The 20,546-nt window shown below is 44.0% G+C and overlaps 1 protein-coding gene across 10 annotated transcripts in view; it reads left to right on the top strand.

Annotated features, from left to right (window-relative positions):
- The window catches only part of LOC147330248 (calmodulin-binding transcription activator 1-like), a 59,787-nt gene that overhangs the window by 34,218 nt on the left and 5,023 nt on the right, over positions 1 to 20,546 (top strand). For 3 of the 10 annotated variants that reach the window (XM_086291894.1, XM_086291900.1, XM_086291898.1), the window contains exons 4-20: positions 617 to 684; positions 3,387 to 3,522; positions 5,587 to 5,658; positions 7,569 to 7,722; positions 9,103 to 10,967; positions 12,277 to 12,403; positions 12,908 to 13,042; positions 15,983 to 16,131; positions 16,758 to 16,942; positions 17,029 to 17,107; positions 17,193 to 17,460; positions 18,089 to 18,609; positions 18,896 to 19,044; positions 19,152 to 19,398; positions 19,579 to 19,647; positions 20,164 to 20,309; positions 20,388 to 20,459. In XM_086291894.1, the coding sequence (XP_086148020.1) occupies positions 617 to 684; positions 3,387 to 3,522; positions 5,587 to 5,658; positions 7,569 to 7,722; positions 9,103 to 10,967; positions 12,277 to 12,403; positions 12,908 to 13,042; positions 15,983 to 16,131; positions 16,758 to 16,942; positions 17,029 to 17,107; positions 17,193 to 17,460; positions 18,089 to 18,609; positions 18,896 to 19,044; positions 19,152 to 19,398; positions 19,579 to 19,647; positions 20,164 to 20,309; positions 20,388 to 20,459 (4,442 nt within the window). Of the gene's footprint in view, positions 1 to 616; positions 685 to 3,386; positions 3,523 to 5,586; positions 5,659 to 7,568; positions 7,723 to 9,102; positions 10,968 to 12,276; positions 12,404 to 12,907; positions 13,043 to 15,982; positions 16,132 to 16,757; positions 16,943 to 17,028; positions 17,108 to 17,192; positions 17,461 to 18,088; positions 18,610 to 18,895; positions 19,045 to 19,151; positions 19,399 to 19,578; positions 19,648 to 20,163; positions 20,460 to 20,546 lie in introns of all 10 variants that reach the window. The other 7 variants (XM_086291895.1, XM_086291901.1, XM_086291899.1 and 4 more) reach the window with 3 other exon arrangements.

Here is a 20,546-nt window from a genome sequence, read left to right on the forward strand (position 1 = left end):
GTACGGGCGTTTTGTTTTTCCTTACTCTTGGTAGAATGCACCTGTACGATTTGAACTTTCTTTTTCCTTATTGGATTCATTTGAGTGTGGAAGAAGAATAGAAGTTATGTGGAGAGGAGAGCTGAGGAGATGAAAAGAGAGCCAGAGGAATTAAGAATCGAGTTAGGAGTGAGCTTTATCTGCCGGGAAACTGTGAAACTGCCAAGTACAAGAAAACTTTTCCTATCAGCGCACTCTCTCAGCTAGTGTATAGGTCTGCACACACACACACACACACACACACCCCCTGTGCATGTGTGTGTGTTTATGTAGCATGTGTGTGTGTTTAGGAGATAGCTTTTCCTCCCCAGTGGAGGGAAACATCAGTGTGTCAGTGAGTGTGATTGGTTGTTGGCCCTGAGGGTCTGTCCTCTATATCTGTCTTCTGACTGGCTGCACTGTGACCAATCAGACGCCCAGACCTCACCGTGGCAATCAAGATAGTGACACGCTCTCTGTGGGCATCAGCAGGTCATCTGGAAATACCTGTTATGTTTTATCTCTCTGTGACACACACACTGATACACACACGCACACATACCAATATAACCTTTCTGCCTTGTCTCTGTCTCTCTAGGAAATTGCTGCATATCTCATCACTTTTGAGAAACACGATGAGTGGCTGACGACGTCGCCGAAAACCAGGTGAGGGGAGAGAGAGCAGACAATGATTTCCACACACGTACAAAAACACAGTATCGCTCAATCAGTCAGTGGCTCACGTTGGTTTAATCTCAATGACTGAGCGCCTCTGTTTGATTAAAACATTAGTGATGTACGTCGACTGTCTCCAAAGGGTCCTTCTAGCCGACCTGCTCTACATGTAGAGAATGCGCCAGAACATGCTTGGACTGTAAAGCACCTAGTCAGCTGGAAATGGAGTATTAATGAATGTAAATGTATTAGGATAAGTGATGTATAATTCAGATGAGTGAGGGTGAGGGGGGTTTGTGTATATAAGATGGGGTGTGAACGGGGATTCACATGCCAGAACTGAATATTCATCGATCCGAATGAGACATAAGCAGCTCTTTTCCTAGAATGGAGAGAGGTTATAGCTAGGAAAGTGGGTAGGAAAAAGAGGAAGAGAAAATAAAAGACTGAAGGAAAGGGCAGTGTGAATTATTGATAAATCACCTTATTGACATTTACTCTAGTTAATACAGATGTAAGTAGAGGACTGAAAGAGAATGAAAAATGACAGAGACGGGGAAGCAAGAAAGGAAAGAAGAAAGTAAAGTTAAGGAAGTGAAATGGTCACCCCCGTGGCCCCATTTCTGATTACTGACACCGCTGAGAGCCCCAGGATATGCCTCTGCGCTCCTATTGTGCCAGCTAAAGGACTCTTCTCGGGAGCAGCCGGAGGCCAGCAGCACAGTTTATGTTGTGGATGGATTTCTCATTGATTGGTTGTGCTGCCGGATAGCCTCAGTCTCCCAGCAGCAGCAGCAGCAGTCATATTGGTGTTATTGAGCAGCAGTTAAATATAATCCCATTTACACATGACATGAGGCACGATTAGAACAGATTACACCTAATCCCATCAGATGGAAAGATCAGCTAACAGGGCCCGTGACATTTACGTGCAGCGCATACATTTTTGTGCGTGCGTGCATGTGCACGCTTGTGCGTTTGCATTCATAAGTGTGCATGTGTTTGCACACTTGTGGGGGGTCGATATTAAGATAACAATCAATGACCTTCATTTCTTCCCCTTGACTGAAATACCTCATTTGTTCAGTGTAATGAACTCCTCCTTCTCTCCTCCCTTACCGGATTTACCCACTCTGTCTCTTTATTGTGGCGTTTTTGTTTTGTTTCTTTTTTTCCCACTTTCCTCGCAATCGCTGTTTTTGCTCTGCTACACCGTGGAACAGTGGAAAAGCTTTTTATATCCCACACATCACAGCCTAGTTACAATCAATAGCATTTATGTCTGCTTGAATCAGAGGGTTCGTGAGCAGTACGGGCACCATCCACGCGCCCCTGTCGCCACACACACACACACACACATGCACACATACGTATGAACCCGTGCGCATGTGCCGCCCACACACACACACATGCACACACACATCTGAAATCATCCATCTTCTCCATAACATAATTAGAATCAGCAGCTCTAAGATGACTCACGCTGCTCGAGACAGAGACTAAACTCGGCTTTGATGGGAGGGTGGGGGTCTCCACTCCACTAAGAAACTGGCAGGCTCACCCCCCAAAACAGAACAGATTTAAGGTGTCAAAGAAAATCAGCTCAAAGTAAATTCAATTTCACTGCTCACAGTGTTCTGAGTAAATTGCAATCATCTAAATCCATATACATATATGAGAAGGGAAGGAAAGGAAAGGAAAGGAAAGGAAAGGAAAGGAAAGGAAAGGAAAGGAAAGGAAAGGAAAGGAAAGGAAAAGAGATTAGATGAAAGGAGAAGCACAGGTTAAGATAGCAGCAGAGGGAACAGATGAGATGAGCAGATCAGAAAAAGTGGAGGGGAGAATGGGGGAACCAAACAAGCCTTAAAAGAGAAAATGAAGAGATGGTGTGATAACAGGGATAAAGACTAGAGGTTGATGAAGACGAGGACAGTAAGAGGAAGTGTATGAACGTGTGTTTGTGTGCATGTGACTGCCAGAGAAAGAGCGAGAGAGCATTCGTGAGTATATGTTAGTTTATTGATTGTTAATGCGTCTGTTCTCTCTCTGTTGCGGTGAGATAAGGCAGAGAAAGCATTTTTCAGCGTCCTACACACACACACACACACACACACACACACACACACACACACACACACACACCTGTCCTTAATGTTTGAAAGTGTAATGATTGATTGCTGGGTAGCAGGTTTGACATTGAGCCCAAAGAACGCACGGCGGTGGGTCCTGCCACCTTTGATATCGTTATAGCCTCGGTGTCTCACGTGTACGTGTACATGCATGGCTCCTGGTGTGCGCCTGTGTGTTTGTGTGTGAGCATCCTGATAGGTGTATATGGAATGGGAGCTTAGAGGCTAATGTTCCTGCCGTGCCAATAAATCACCCTACTAAAATATTAACATGTAGGAGCCGGAGTCTATGTATGAGTGGGGAGGGAGCACATGAGACCAGCTCACTTGACTGTGGGAGAGTAACGCTGATGTCACTGTGTACACCAAGAACATGTTTTTTTTTTCTTGTTTGAGTTGAGCAATCCAGAAGTTTTTGGGTACTACGGGAAGTTTTAGGAATGCAGCACAAAACTCATGTTCTGTTCAGTATCCCAGAGAGCTGCATTGCTGCTAGCTTCAAAGACATTTATTCTGAATGACCAACCTAATACCTGACTACGTCTTTATCCTGTATCCCGTCAGACCTCAGAATGGCTCTATGATCCTCTACAACCGTAAAAAGGTGAAGTACAGGAAGGATGGGTACTGTTGGAAGAAAAGGAAAGACGGCAAGACCACCCGAGAGGATCACATGAAGCTGAAAGTCCAGGGAGTAGAGGTGAGAGGCTGCAGTGGAAAAACAAGTCGATGATCTTGTTTGCCGCTGAGTGTGGTTTCACTGCCAATCTTGTCTCTAACTCACTCTCCTTCACTTGGAGGGGCTGCATACGTGTAGCACAAACGAACACACATGCCGAAGCTACAGGCCACTTTGTGACCTGGGAGCAAGTGGTGCCAATCTTTCTTTCTCTCCCTTCCTCCTCCTGTCCCTGTCTCAATCCCTCCCTCTGTCTCCCCTCTCTCTCCCTCTCTCTCTCTGTGAAGGATAAGAGTGTGTTTGGCCTGAGGCCAGGAATGATGTCAATGCCTCCTTCAGCAGAACAGAGAGGGGTATCGATCCAGTCTCAAGGCAGCGTCTGTGTGTGTGCGAGTGAGTGTGTGTTTGAGTCACATCAGCTAGCTCAAAAATTGATTATTCAGCAGGAATATACCAAGAGGTGAGAGGAGTGAGCATGCATGTGTCAGAAACAGAAAGAATGATTTGGAATGGGGAGCGAAGGAGAAGGCACATGGATCCTTGTGGAGGGCTCAGTAGTTTTGCATTAAAGGAGAGCTGGAGACACAGACGTAAAAGGAATAATTGAGATCAAGTATTCCCTTTTGCAACTCACAGCTCCACGCTCACGTCCCATTTCACATGCATTTCCCTGCAAATGTTCATGGATGCACATGCTCAAACACATACACAAGGCAGCCACTTCTCTCCCTGGTACTTGGTCAGTAATTGTTTATGTCACTGTTTCCCGTGACCCCTCAAGCAAGTAAGTAAGTAAGCAGTGTGTTGAGCACGGGAATGAGGGAACAAGGAAAGCAGCGAGATGAGCAGAGGGAGAGGAGCAGGAGGATGGGGAGCGGCAGGAAGCATGAGAGGAAAAACATAACCCTGGATGGAGAGCCTCCTCATATCGAATGGAAATATATGGAAATGCACTCTGCCTTTGGCAAAACACACTTTAGATAGAGGGCTGGCTACTTCTGAGAAGAGGCAAAATGGCGAGAAAATACAAGTGTGTGTGTATATGAGAAAGAAAACAGGGCAAGTTTTAACTGTGGATTATATACTGCCAGATTGCTGAATATTTGCGTTTGTGTGTAATATTGTCTGCAAAAACAACCACTTTATGTGCTGCATGTGGGTGTGATCGTGTGGGTGTGTGATTCTTGATTGTACTGTGTGCGTTGACCTTGATAGAAGGCTTTTCTGCCATCATTTCATCCTTCTTCTGTCAAAAAGAAAAGCTCACTTCATTAAGGCCGGGTATTGATTCCTCGATACATTTTGAGTATTGACTAAAAGGTTTCCACTGCGCAGATGATCAAAAGCTGTCAAAAGCTCCAAACTGGAGTCTGACTTAATCCACGGTCAGACTCTATATCTTGTTCACGTATTCTCTAAGATAAGATGTTTACTGGTGCAAGTCATATTTTTGTGACTGCTCTGTTGAAAAACAATTTCATATTCTTTAACTTCAGGTATTACAAAATCATATTGCAGTTTGTTTCGGGGGGTTTAAGAAATCTCAACTGTTTTACTGGCACCAGTTTGCACTATTTTGTACATGCACTATGTCAGCATCCCGCCCTGGAGGAAGTCCATACCAAACCCCGCTTTTCGTCATACTTTCCACGCTGAGGCTCCACTCACACTTTATGCTTTGCTCTCCTCCTCCTCCTCGTCTTCTTTGTCCCCTTTACTGTTGCTGATCTGTCTTGCAACGTCTGTAAGACGACAACATTGTAACTTTTTGTGAATTCCTAGTCTTGCAGAGGCAGTAAATTTCACAATCTCTTGTGCTATAATTGTCAGCATCAGATTTATGGTATTTTAGAAAAGACATTAGGAAAAAACGCATACAGCATGTTTGCAATTTAGTTTTAGCACCGCAATCAATACAACCTAAGTGGGTATAACCTAAGTTCTCCTCTCTTGTTCTGTCCTTCAATGTCTTCTCCCCCTCTCTTCTCCTTTTTTGTTTTTGTCTTGCTTCCGCCATCCCCCTTCTTCTCTCGTTAACCAATGTAATCTCTTTTCCTCTCCTCGCCTCTCCTCTCCTCTCTCTAGTGTCTGTATGGCTGCTACGTCCACTCCTCCATCATCCCCACCTTCCATCGTAGATGCTATTGGCTGCTGCAGGTAAGCCCACTGCCCTTTCCCGCCTTTCCTTATCGCACAGCATTTATACACATTTTTTAAAAAAACTTTAAAAAAAGATTTCATAGTGTTGTGATGACTTGTTATTACTTGTCATTTAAAGCACCATAGATTTGTCATTTTGGGGCTATTCCCCCTCCCATTATGGCCACTCCATGGCATTTATTTCAGCTGTGTTAGTTTTTATTTAACATTCTACCTAAAAAGGACTGCTAGAAATTATCTAGTATATCATTAGTTTTACACAGAGCTTCACCTGTTAAATTTTCAAAACAAAACACTAAGCTAAACCATAAAGCAGCAATAAAAGTCCTCCTCTTCTGAATTAATGAGGCAGACTCGGACTGCTGGAAATACTGTCACAAAACTGGGCTCCCAATAAAACTTAATGTTGTTTGGCCAAAAGGAGTTTCCTGCACACACAATTAGACCACTGGACTACACCTAGAATAGGCTCGGCATCTATAGCGGGTCATATACAATGCCATGCCTTGCAGAGCGGGAAAAGCATTTCTTCTCCAGAAGTTGACTGTAACTTCCTCGAGCACAGTGTGATGCCTAACACTGAGACTCGATGCTCATGGCGAGCATGAAGGACTCAGCCACTAGTCTCCATGTGGTCCTCTCCAAGAAAACACCCCGAAGCTACAAACAACACACACACAACCTGCTCTCACGAACTCGCGCGCACACACAGACTCACGTACAGATGTCTACTGTGTATGAAAGCGTGTTGCTTTTCAACAGAGACGTTGGACTCACTCTGCTGCTCATGTGAGAGACAGCACAGAGCAGCATTTGTGTGCACGCTCCCCACGCACACCCATACAGGTCTCACTCGCTCTTTTGGGACATATAGTCACCAGGACCTCATCATCTTCAGATGGCAGGCTACATGATTCATCATAACATGCCTGCATACATTTATATACTCATCCTCTGTCTCTCTGTCCATTTGAAAGAAAATAATGATTGAATACCAGGCTATGGAAATGTAAAATATGGAAATGTATACTTATTTATTCATTCATTTCCAGAATTTCTTGCATAATTTGTCACATTAAATTTACAAGAAAATTTCAGCCATCAGCATAAATCGAACATGCCCTTACCCAATACATTTTTTTGCAACACGCCCCACTAGTTAGACTCTCGTGGTCTCTGGCTTTGAAGGGAAATTTGACTTTTTTTATCTTTAATGTGCCATTTTCTGTTCTTTACACATATATCAAAACACATCAGTGGAAATGGTCATAAATCAGTCTATGAATGCTGTTGCATTGCACAGTGAGGTGCTGTAGCAGCCTACTGTGCTATCCTCTTTCGGAGAGAAAAGTGTTCCACCTCAGCAGGTCCTCCCCTCACCTGAGTCTGTCTACTGAATCTTTCATCAAGAGGAGTTTCTCTCTCTCTCTCTCACTCTCTCTCCAACACACACACATACACATACACACATGCAAGTGAATGCACTTGTTGAATCATTCATGGGGTAGAAATTCCATAGGTCTGCTGGTGACCTGCAATATAGTGAGAATTGTTCTCGTCCTTTGTTTCTCTCTATATATAAATGTAATACACACATACATGCACAAACACACATGTAGGCACTGCAGGGTTAGAGAGAGTGATGAGTGGGCTCAGGCTGATAAATCTTTTATGGGCAGGTGAGAGAATCTTATCTGACACGCAATGTTCGACCTCCTCCGTATCCTCCGCTTTCTCTTTCACTTTCCTTATGCACTTCTCCTTCCATCAGTCCTGATGTTGATATCTTTTTTTAAGATTTTTTTCTTTTTCTCTCCCATAGGTGGGAAAACAGTGAAATCGCTGAAATGATGAGCTTATGCCACATGTGTACATGTCTTTGTTTGTGTGTCCTTACTGTTTGCTAGAACCCAGACATTGTGCTGGTGCACTACCTGAATGTACCGGCGGTGGACGACAGCGGGAAGCCATGCGGCCCTGTCCTCTGCTCCATCAACACTGACAGGAAAGAGTGGGCAAAGTGGAGCAAGGAGGAGCTCATTGGACAACTCAAGCCCATGTGTGAGTTCTCTGTGCATCAGCACTTACACGACCTTCCTCCTACTCTCAAGCACTCAGGTTTTTAGCCCTCGCGCTTTTACTAAATTCGGGAGTGCGGCTAACCCCGGGTCAGTATCATTCCACTTGTCGTGTTCAAGTAACACTGGCAAAGATGCTGAAGAACCCAGACAAGCATGAAAATGAATCAGTAGACAGTTAGTGTGGAACATCTAAAGCAAAGATCATTTGGTTCACTGGCTTGTTTTTATCTTTGGCAGCAGAATGGAGCCCCGTCTGGAGCTGTGCCATCATTTATCAAAAGAGACAACAGGTGTTGCAGTGGTTCATTGTTGATCCTATGAGGGGTTCGCTGTTGCACTGAAAAGAAATATGTGATGTAACTGCAGCAGCTTACTGTTTAGTTCCTCGTTGTAAGTCAGTGATCCAAAAAAGAAGAGTGGATGTGCCAAAACACCGTACGTTGATTAACATGTGAATAAATGATATGTACTGTCATTAAAAAGAATCTTGTTCTTTAAAAATCCATTGTAGTAAGAGATATCTGCTACATATTATCAGGCTTTATGCAGTTATTTATATACATATATAGTTTTTGATGGCTCCAACAGTCAACGCCATGCTGCCACCTAGAGGCAGATACAAATTGCAACCACTAAATTGAGGGATTGAGGGAAAGAAGACAGGGATGCCTGAAATATCCATCATGTATTATTCATAAATGAGCATCAGGGAGTAGATAACTCCAGTACACACACTAGCGCACATATACACACACACAGATCTAATCGCACCCATCTTTTGATCTGCATTGGAGGGGCAAATAAGGACAGCTGCCCAAAACTAAGTGGCTTGTTGACTTAAGTACTGCTTCATTTCTTCTTCTCGCTTCTCCACATGTCCTAATTTGTTCACACAGCTCTCTGCCTTTTCCCCCCTCCCAGCACTTCTGGTTTGATCACTGACTTGATCCCTCAATGGTCAAAGGGGTTTTTATTGGCATTAGACCTCTGACACTTAGACTGGTGTTTGGCGTTTGTTATCCTCTCTGAAAAAATGAGCCGGCTACATACTGAACCTGTAAATGAATACAGCTAGTTTAAAGTTTAGAAATATCTTTGAGTAGTAAATATCTTGCAAAGTAAGCAAATTGTACATTCAAGGGGTATTTACTTAAAGTTGTTGCAGCAGTTGTATCAGTCTTCATGAAGTCAGTTTTCAGTGTAGATTCTGAACACTAGAGGGTGCCATTACACACTCTTAGATGTATATGAGTTAATACTACAATATGTTACTGGAAAATTTGACCTGAAAGTATGAAAGGACAGAAAATGATGACAGATGTTTGGTTCTTTGTTGATGTTTTGTTTTGTTTTCTGCCAGGTGCTGGAAGCAGCCTGCATCAGAAATGTTCCAGTGTCAAGCAGCGCATCATCTCCTCCAAGCAGGAGTCAGGAGCAGCAGCAGGAGGGGGAACTGCAGTCAGTACCAATGTAGCAGCAGGCCAGAGAGCTGAGGAAGCAGATGGCACCGAGGTCCAGAACAGCGACGTGTCAGAGGGCCAGACAGAGCCCAATCCTGGAGGGGGGAGGAGCAGAGCAGGTGGAGGAGAGAGGAGGAATGGCAGGATAACCAAACCCTCCTTACTCCCACAGAGCAGCATGGAGGTGTCTTCTTCTACTTCCACCAACCAGGTAGAGGTCCCTGACACCACACAGAGCTCCCCGCTGTCAATCACCAGTGACATGGCTGACAGTCCTGCTCTTGCAATTGGAGCGGGCTTATCACAGAGCACAGCTGTGTTCATGTCTGAGGTCACCACGCTCACTGGGGATTCGGTTTATTCCGCCGGCCACACCCACCTGCTGGCAGCTACCCACGACAGTGCCACCGCTGGGATTCTGTTAGCTGTTGCCCCTGAAAACCAGAGATTTGCATCGTTTCCTGGTGGAGTAGGATTGGGCGAGGGAGGAGAGTTGGTTCTGTCCAGCTCTTTAGACTCTGGTGGAGCAGTCAGCCTTCCTGAAACCACCATGACCTTTGACCCCGATTGCTTCCTCAACAATCCCAAGCAGGGCCAGACATACGGAGGAGGTGGAGGGAAGACTGAGGGCTGTAACGGTGATGATGGAGGCCTCCGCTGTTCCTCTAATGGCTTTGTCTACAGCCCAACCCTCGTCAACAACATCAAGACGGAAGCTACACCCCTAGAACAACCCCTGTCCACTCAGAGTAGCTACGTAGGAGAAGGAGCTGGCCTCAGCCCCAGCACCACGCTGGAGCAAATGGATTTCAGTGCCGTCATGTCATCAGCCTGTGTCCCAACCCTGACCCAGCCTTCACACCACCCTTCCCCGAGCCTCTTCCTCCAGGCCTCCCCTCAAACAAGCCAGCCCTCCCAGCTGCAGACCAACAGTACTGAGGCAACCCAGGAATCTGGCGAGGCCCAGGCTTACATAGGCCTGCCCACGGTGCCAACAGACTCTTCAGTTGCCAATGGAGACTCACATACACACCTCCATCAACCCAGGACAGACCAGCAGGCCCTGTGTGCAAGGAATGGGAAAGGATCAGCAGTGGGTTCCTTTCCCCTGACACCGCAGGATACCACTGTCGACCAGTCAGGCAGCAGAGGACACCAGGAGGTCGGAGGCCTAGACAAGCCTGCTGAGAATGGGGGAGCGTTACTCCTCAAGACCGGAGATCCTTGTGAAGCTTATGCCAGTGTTGACACAGAGCACTACCTCCAACACACAGATGACAACGGAGGAGAGGAAGGCGGAGGAGGTGGCGGAGGAGGAGGAGGGGAAAATGAGATCCTTTGTAATGGTGTGAGCTTGTCAGGGGCAAGCAGCTCAGTGGTGGCCAGTCCTCAGTCAATGGCTACAGGCGCAACCATTGAGGGGGCGCTCTACAGCTCTCCACTTCCTCAGCAAGGTGGGGGGGTGTCAGCTGCAACAGCTGGAGCAGGAACAGCCATCAGTCTGGAAGGCTTTGAGGCTTCTTTTGGAAGCCAGTTTTCTGATCTCATCAATGATTTTATCTCAGTTGAAGGGTCTGGGAACGGGGTCGGGGCAGCTGTCAATGGGGTTCTGATGCCCCAGGAGGGGGCAGCAGGAGAGGAGCAGGGCACAGCAGCAGGCCACTTGCAAGGCTCTGAGGTGGAGCAGGGAGCTTTGGGATTGCTCCAGGAGACTGGGAGGCTGTTTGGCGTGACAGACTACTCCCCAGAGTGGTCTTATCCAGAGGTTAGTAAACCCAACTTGATTGTCATTCATAATTATTCCCTACAGTGAAATTAGTCTTTGCAGCACATGACTGAAGGTGGCTCATATGAACGTTAAGTACTGAAATCATGCTGAGCACAATTTGTACCGCCAGCTTGCTTGTGTGGTCATTAAGGAGACAGAATATTTCAGACTCAGCTGACTGGATTTTGATGAAATTTCAATATTTAACTGATTCTTCAGGATAGCCTCATTAATTTACCCATGTACCATTTCTAATATTCCAGACACCAGTCTGTGATATAATTACCACAAATACTTAAGATAAGACTGCATCTTACCGCCATCATTTCCAAAAGCTATGGTGTACCGAATTTTATGGCAGATTGAAACTGCCAAAATTTAAATTAAAGAAATATCAGAAATAAAGAAACTGAGTTAAATACCACATAAACGACTTTGTAACATAAATTGATATTTTAGTTTTACCTTTATTTTCATCTCTCTATATTTGTATTTTTCTCATCTACTACAGACATCACAGTTTATTTATGTACATTTTAAAATTAGGAATATTGTACAAAGGTAAATAAATACAAAAGGCAAAGCAAATCAATTCAGTTTACATTTTATTAATGACTTATTGTGTGCACTTTTAATATTACTTTTCATACATTTAAAAGCATATTTGTATTTATTTAATAACTCCTTTATTTAACTATTTATTATTTTGGCAGTTTTAATCATCCATAAAAGTCTGCTACTGTGTTTTTACAGCTTTCATTTGAATCATCACCAATACATCCTTTTCAGGTTTAGGTTTCCTAAAGAAACAACAACAGTTTTCTCCAAAGGCCAGTGATCCATTTTTGCACTAAATGCCTCCTTAATTTGCCGGCAATAATGATCTTTATGTATTGCATTATTTTTAGCTACACTGGCAGGAACACAGAACAGCTTCATTCAGACAGTTCAAGCTAATTTGCTTTGCTTTGATGTAAGGCGTAGCACAGCCTCTAGGGGCTGCTAGCAGTCACGGATCTGTCATTGCCAAAGTAGCAGGTAGCCTACTTTGTGAATGAAGAAGAATGAAGACGAAAGCAAATATTTAGGCGCCTGGGTCCCGGACATTTGTCTTAGTCACAGATGGGGGTTTTGATAGAAATAAGGCATTCTGCATACTAACACACATACACACATCGAGTGAAGTGTCTCATTTCTCTAAGACTGTTGTTTAAACTTATACTCTGTAGCAGTGTACTGTAAACACACACACACAAAAAGCTACACTGTGTGATATTACTCTGAGACATTTACCTGTCTGCTGCAGGGTGGAGTGAAGGTGCTCATAACAGGTCCATGGTTGGAGTCAAGCAGTGAGTACAGCTGTCTTTTCGACCATATCAGCGTCCCCGCTGCCCTCATTCAGCCCGGGGTGCTGCGCTGCTATTGTCCAGGTAACACACTTGTGCTTGTGAAGACTCTGTTTTGTCTGTTTGTTTGTTTTTGTTTTGAATGCCTTGGTATTTCTTTGCAAAGCACTTTGTGAGCTTTACTTACTTTAGTCTCTCACAACTCACACTTTCCTTTATTTATAAATTCAAACCTTGGTCTGACCTTGATAATAAGCAACTTTTGAAGAAAGGAAGACCCTGACAGGGTTGCTTTTCAGGAGATGCAATCATTTTAATATTACAAGATGATACAAATGAACACAACGGGTTTTTTTTTATTTGTTTATTTTTTTAGGATTAAGTAAATGATACTTGACTATCAGGCTGTTTGATCAGTGTGATTGGGGTAAAGTTCAAGGAAATACTGACTTGCATAAGCATAACATTCACAATATATAATCTGTGATTGACTAACAAACTTTCCTTAAGTTAGCCTTTGACATTTACCACTGCAGTTCATCCACTGCTCCACGCTCCAACACCTTTTTGATATCCGTCTATTTCCAGCCCATGACACAGGACTAGTGATGCTGCAGGTAGCTATGGGCGGTGAGGTCATCTCTTCCTCTGTGGTGTTTGAATACAAGGCACGTGACCTTCCAGCCCTCCCATCTTCTCAGCATGACTGGCTGTCCCTGGATGGTGAGGACCACAATTTTCTGTGTACTGACGGCTGCACTTGTTTCAGTGACTTTAGCATGTAACTGGCTTATTGTATACACAGAGTGCTGATATAAACCTGAGTTTTGTAAAAACTCAGGTGTGTGTGTGTGTGTGTGTGTGTGTGTGTGTGTGTGATGCTGCCACTTTGCTACTCTGTTCTATTCCCTGATTCTCACATCCTGGTGTGAGATGCTTTTTGTTTGTTTGTTTTTCTGTACTCAGTGTAATCCTGACCAGTTTTTCCCGCTGCTTTTCTTCTAGCAAGCAGCTGTTTTTTCCGTAACCCTCCGCCTGCATGCAAATTGTATCTAGCAGTAAACTGTTTTGATGCCTGTTGTTTCAATAGCGCAGGCATGTACCAGGCTCTTTCATCTTCACTGACAGCATTCATAGAGATGTTCGGCTTTGCCTGGTTGGCTTTGTTTTGGGCAGAGTCGCTTATTACTGAGTCTTGTTTGCATAAAGGATTGTTTTGTTTGAGCTGTAGATGTTCTCTGTGAGTTAAAAAAAAAAAGTACTTTAAAGGTGATAGAGAAAAATGAAACTTTCTTTGAGTGATCTGGAGGAAGGGGGGGGGGCGCTTTTGTGTGCAAAATATATCTCTTGATACAAATGCAGTCCGGAAACGCACGGGTCTCCTCGGTAAAGGCATGTCCTGGGTCTGCGTTCGCCCCCGTCTCTGCCTTGCGCAATGCGGCAATGCGGCTCCCCGCAGCAGGCTGGCTGATTTTTTTTTTTTTTTTTTTTTTTTTTTTTTTTTTGCCTTGCTAGAATGAAGGGCAAGGACATAAAGGCACAATCGCGGACCATTTGACAGACAAAATGCTGGGCACCGCTGGCAGTGGCGCTGTGCAGCCCGTGCTATATTTAGACTCTGCGACTGACTGTGAGCGGAGATAGCGGGCTTGGCGCGTTTCCCCCTCTCTTGTCCTTTGTTTGGCAGAGGCTCAAAGTATGTGAAGCATACAGATAAATAACTACAATCAAACACCCGTAGCACCCGGCTTTGTCACACGCCGTTGCTCCAGTGTGTGCAGACATGCTGACGACCGAGCCTCCTGCAGCTCCGAGTCTGGCGGGCGGATTTGAAGCGCGCTGTTTTGCCAGACATAAAGTGGAGACTGCTCGCTCCCTCTCTCCTTCTCTCTTGCTCTGTCGCTCGCTCGCTCTCTTGCTCTCTCCCTGCACTTAGCTGTGTTTTTTTGCACGGCTGGAGTAGCAACGTGTGAGTCGCACACTTCAAACTAACGGGGTTGAAGCGGGAACAAGAACAAAGAGAGAAGCAGATAGAGAGAGACTCGCTGTTTGGGTTCGTAGCTTATTTGATTTGTTGATGTTTTTTAACTGGTCTTTGTAGCTCAGCTGAGTTTTTTTTTCTTGTGTTGTAGATGGACATAAACGTCCCAATTTTTCAGTTTAATTCAGAGCTGTGGAGCCTTTGCTAGGTTTCCATCCCACGTTTTCTGTCAGTTTCTTTTTTTAATTTCAGTAGTTTCCATGTGGTTGCCCTGCCAGTCGATTTTAAACAAATGCAGGTGAAGCTGCCACACGATGCCGTCACGCTGGCTCCCAGCCTATTTGAGTTGAGTTGTAGAATTGTGGATGAAGCTTGTCTGGTTGACCTGTTCGGTTTCAGCACCACCAGGAGTGGACAGAGCCTCTGAACACTAAGAAGCTCATGTAGAGAGGCCCTGATCAAAACAAGCATATAGAAGAGTGTGGGGATGCTGATGTGCAGATGTGTTGTTTGTGGAACATTTGGGCATGTTTGGATGACAAGAATTCTCAGTGACCTGTGTGTAACAATAAAAAAACCCGAAAGCATTTTACTTTTTGGTAGAGTTTTGGCACAAGTTTGATCATCAAAAGCATATTTAGCGATGTGCTGTAACACTGGAGACTTTCAAATTTGGTGTTTTTGTTTGTCACTTTGGCCAAATCTCAAAGGAAATCAGGAAGTCTGAACAGCACAGTAAATTCACAGGTACCAGGGATAATTATTGTCAAGCAAACTCTTAAAAATCAGAGAAGAAAAGAGTTCAACAGGTGAAAATGTGTCGATATAATGAAAATGCGGTTTCTTGCTTATGTCTTGCTTCTTGTTTATAAGATAATGTAATAACTGTGCGAAATAAGACTAATATTAGCAGCAGTAATTATAAGGCCAAGTAGAAAATTAATTACAAAATAATAAATTCAAGATTTTATTGAACAGTTAAAAAGGGGAATAAAATGACCCATTTAACTGCATATTTTCAATTAATATCTTCAATTATGGGATTTTATTGTATTAGCTTTTTCTATTAACCAGAAATTAATACTGTAGCAGATATCAGGGTCTATTCTTTTTCTGTGTGTGTGTGAGAGTGTTTACATGCTGATGCGTTGGTGATAATAGGTGAGGACAGGTGTTTCTGATGTGTTTGGCTGCTAAAACTATTGGAGTGTTTTTGCCTTGTAGTCAGCTGAGCTGTTTTGCTCTGGGATTGGCAGAGTGGAGTGGGAGGAGCCTGAGCCCTTCTGTCACTGTCATGGCCCCACCCACCTCTGGTTCAGTCTTTGTGCTTCAGGCAGCAGAAAGAAAAATAGGAGTGAAATGAGAGCAGAGCAGAAATAGAGACTCTGTGAGAGAGCAGCAGGTGGAATGACATAATGTGCACTGCAGCAAAAACCGCAGCAGCCCTGAAACAAAGGGTCACATGCAACCCTGCTACAGACATAAATCTGCATTGCATACATGCTTATTTACACTCTTACACTCTTGTTGATAATAATGGGAGTCATTAGATTTAAGCCAGTATTGAATCCCTTCTGCTTTTAAGCTTCTCTATAGCATTTATTGAACTCTCACATGGATTTCCCTAATGCCACAGTTTGGTGGTGCTTACAGCTTTAAATGTCCCACCTTCATTTCTGTAGATACCCAGTTCAGGATGTCTATCTTGGAGCGTTTGGAGCAGATGGAACAGAGGATGGCTGAGATAACCAATCAAAATCCCAGCTCAGAAGCCATGGCAACAAAGGGAGGAGGAGTGGAGGGAGGAGGAGCTACTGATCAGCAGTCTCAAGTAAGGCTGTTGTGCCTCTTACGATGAAAGTTCCCTTTAGAGCTTTAAAATGTGAAGGCGCACCATAAGAGAAGTGCTGAAAAACATGTGAAACCAAATTCAACTGTTTAAATTTAAAAGCAGCACCATGTGAAGTCATCGTATGCACAAGCAATACATGTAAGCCAAAAGCTCAGACTCCTCTAACACACTGTTTCACATATATTTTTCTACTTTGAGCTCTAGATGATGTCAAAGAGAGGGGATATCCCTAATATGTGGTCATCTTGGGGCAGCTGTGACAATTCGGAGTGCTCTTCAAACCTTCTGTTTGCAAGTGTCAGCCAATTAAAGGAACAAAAACAAGTTGTTTTTCCTTGACTGATAATGAGCTGAATTTACAAGACAAACTTACAAAGCCTACTTAACAACACAAATACAAGAATCTGGCCCTGTCCACATACAAAACTGATCATTCTTTAGTGAAGTGCTCAAAAGCAGTATTAGTTGCAAGGCTTTTTACTGGTTTTCCTTATATTGCAAAGGTGTTGCAGTATGGCAGAAAAGTTAGTGACACCTTGAAATATATTTTTAGCATTTGGAAAAGAGGTTGACCTAGTCTATTGTTTTATTTTACAATCTTCTAGATCTCTCCTGATCAGGGGTCATTCGAAGGTCGTGTGGTGGTGGTGTGTGAGAAGATGATGTCTCAGCCGTGCTGGGCTTCTTCTAATCAGCTCGTCCACAGTAAGAACTCCAGAGGAATGACTTTACTGCATCTGGCTGCAGCTCAGGGTTATGCGGGACTCATTCAGACACTCATTCGCTGGCGGTGAGGAACACACAATTACAACATGCCATCTTGACGGCACAAACTGGAATGCCAGTAATTTTAATGCTATTTGTGTTTCTTCGCAGCACAAAGCATGCTGACAGTATTGACCTCGAGCTGGAAGTAGATCCTCTGAACGTAGACCACTTCTCTTGCACTCCATTGGTGAGCAACCAGTGCTTTTTTGTGCATATTGCTTTCTTTCCATTCCTCTGTGTGTGTGACAGTTGTTTTCCTTGGACTTCCATAGATGTGGGCTTGTGCTCTGGGCCATACTGAGGCGGCATTGGTGCTTTACCAGTGGGATCCAAGAGCTCTAGCTATTCCTGATTCACTGGGACGCTTGCCGCTAAACATTGCCCGATCCCGGGGCCACACTCGATTGGCTGAGCTCCTAGAGCAACTGCAACATAGTCCTCAAACTCAGGGCCAGCCTGCGGACACTTGGATGGATAGATGGAGAGGAGAGTCACAGACGGGTGGGATGAACAACAGCCCCAGCCCTAACCCAAACTCAGGTTTGTGGTTTCTCAACAACAGGAAAAGTTTTGTTTCACCCTCATAAATAACAAAGTTCTATTTATCCTCTGTCTTTTATTGTGGAGATTCTATTTACTAACTTCAGCCACCAACCTTTAATTATGAAAGTGTATGGATTTTCACTGATATATAGCTGGTTAGTTTAACTTAATATAGAGAGAATAGAAAATGTACCTAGATAACATGAGCCACCTCCCAGCATGACTTAAGCCCTCCTCATTAGCATTAGTGTTTAAAAATGTAGTGAGGTGTTTTTTGGATGGTAGTAACTTCCTCTTTACTGGTTTTGTAGAAATTGCACCAGGAATCGTTTAAACATAACCCAAAAACTATGACTTCATAGTTTTTGTTTTACACGTTAGGTTTTTGTTCCGTTTGTATAGAGGGAGCTTTAAAGGTGTTGGTAGGCAGTCAGACTTTCTTTTCCTGAGCTAAGCTATCCTACTGCTGACTTTATTTATATACAAACTGATTCTGAAAATTTTGTTTGACAATCCAACAGTAAATCATTACACAGAAAACTGTAAATGATCACCACTATTTCTGATTTTAGCTGTAAGTGTAAGTGTTATTGTCGCTGTTTTTCCACCATCTTTGTTTCCCCAGAGCTGAGGAGAACCAGGGCAGGAAGCAAGCCAGACAACCAGAGCCAGAGCTGGAGCCAAACAGAACACAGACCCCACAAGGGAACCCAGGGAGAACAGGGAGGTCCACCCCCAGCCAAGAGGCTCAAACCCAACCCAGATTCACAGCAACAGCTAGCTAACTCGATCTCTGGTACCACCCCCCTCAACTCCTCTCCAGGTCCTAATCCTCAACGGTCTCCTCTCTCTAAGCCGCTACAGACGCAACCCACGAACCTTAGCTGTCAGAAGGCACCACTTACCAGGTCCAGCCCCAGCCAGCCTCAGCTTCCTAGTGCCCCATTCTCCCACCTGCAGGCCAGGATAGGGGGAGCTGGAGGGGGCAGCAGGTGGAGTCTGAGACAGACTCTGGGGCAGCGTAGCCTCGCCAGGAAGATTCTAGGAAAGGAGCGATTGGCCGTTCACCTGCGTCAAAGAGTGTTGTCTGACAGGGGAGAGGAAACAGAGCTGTTGACCTATCAGGATAACGCAGATGACTTGCAGGTACAGATTTTTATGTGCAGTGTTGAGTTCGATCTCTAACCAAGCATTCATGCATGAACTGAGTAGCTGATGCAAAGTCAAAAAGTACTCAAAATGGAAGTGGTAAATCATGTATTACTGTGCAGGAGGAAGCTGTAAGTATAAGATTTCAAAGTCTTTGCGATGAGTCATTTAAGTATAGAGTGTTATGTGAGACTTTAAAGAGCTATTCAAAACTTACCCAAAAAACTAAGAGGAAGTAGGTTTTATAAATATTTGGGTAACCTTTCCTTTTCATGATTTGCAGATGGACATCACAATGCTAGCTGATCACATTGTGGAGGCTTCAACTGGCAGACTCAAGCAGGAGGTTATTGAAGCAGAAATTGAATCCAGGAAGGTTGGGATCAGCAGTGATGTCAGATTACTGTCTGGTTACCTTGGTGAGGTGGAAAGGTGAGGTTGACATATTTGCATAAGTTATTGCATTGCTTTTTTGTTTTTTTAACAAACAACCATTCTCAATCTTATTATACTTTAAAAGTAATATTTCTTTTCCTCAGGTTTCTAAACTCCAAACCTCAGACTCCCAGCCCCAAGCCAAATTCTCTCTCAGGGCCAGAGGATCAGCAAAGTCCTCAGGCTAAGCAAGCCCCATCCTCCCCCTCTGAGTGGACCTCCTTTCTTTGTGCAGCTATGAAGGAGGAGAGGTTGAAAACAGATTCCTCCTGTCTAGCCATGACTGAGGCAGAGCAGGGAGAGCTGTATGAGACCATCAGGCATGCTCTGCACTCCCTCAGAAAACACAAGGCCAGTGTAACCTAAACTCCTTTAGAAAAAAAAAAACTGAATTTGTCTTTATGCTCAGCCTACAGTGACTCAATGTATTATCCTCAGTTGTATAATCCACATTTGAAAAAAACAAGCTCAATATGATTGCAAACCATTTTACATATACAAAATTTAGACAAACTCTTGTCACTACCACAGGGTCCCATTCAGGAACAACGCAAAGAGATTGCAGCAGTGATTCAGCGCTGTTATAAGAGATACAAGCAGGTAAGAGTTAACAACATGTAGCCAAGATTAGCCTCTAACATGTCGCTCTGCAGTTCAATAGTGAAGTAGTGACACAGCAGTTGTAGTTGTTTCCTTCATAGATGTAAGCTAAATTATCAGGTGAATTTTCACTTTGATTCTCTCTCATACGTGGCTAAATCTGTAGTAAAGAACAACAGATTTCAGTCCACTTGAAAAAGCAAATCTTGCATGTACACGTATGCACTTCTTGTGTTTTTTTTTTTACCTTGTTGTTCTAATATAGCAATCTGAGAGGAATATATGTAACTTAATGCTGTCATGAACTGAAAGAAAAGATGTTCACATGATGGATTTTGTGTATTCTTGAGATTTTTATTCACTTGCTTCCTGGTCATTATGTAATATAGCAAAAAGTAAGCTCACAGGTCTGTAGTGCATCTGTGGGTCTTATCATGTGCAGACATGTTGCATATTGCAAAAGTATGTCTTTTCTGATCCCAGTGAGTTTTACAGCACTGTTGTCCTCTCTTCCAGTATGCACTTTATAAGAGGATGACCCTGGCAGCCATCTTGATCCAGAGTCGTTTCCGGAGTTTCCATGAACAGAGGAAATTCCAGCAGAGTCGTAGAGCAGCGGTCCTCATCCAGCAATACTACCGCTCCTACAGACACTCTCTCAGGCACGTCTCACACATGCACACACACAAAGGGAATAATTATCTTATGTATAATCTCTTACCCCTCATCTTTGCCTGCAGCAGCCTCCTAACTAAAAAACAGAACCAGGCTGCTCGCAAGATCCTGAGGTTCCTGCTCCGATGCCGCCACAGGTAAGACCTAAAACTCTTAATGCTGATTCAAACACAAGCGCACGCACATCCAAAGACACATGCTTGACGCTTAACAAACCCACTGCC

This window comes from Aulonocara sp. 'chitande type north' Nkhata Bay, linkage group LG5 (genome assembly GCF_057382095.1).
Source record: "Aulonocara sp. 'chitande type north' Nkhata Bay isolate Kocher_YH1m ecotype deep benthic linkage group LG5, A_spYH_male_GT1.1, whole genome shotgun sequence".
Taxonomy (NCBI): Eukaryota; Metazoa; Chordata; class Actinopteri; order Cichliformes; family Cichlidae; genus Aulonocara; species Aulonocara sp. 'chitande type north' Nkhata Bay.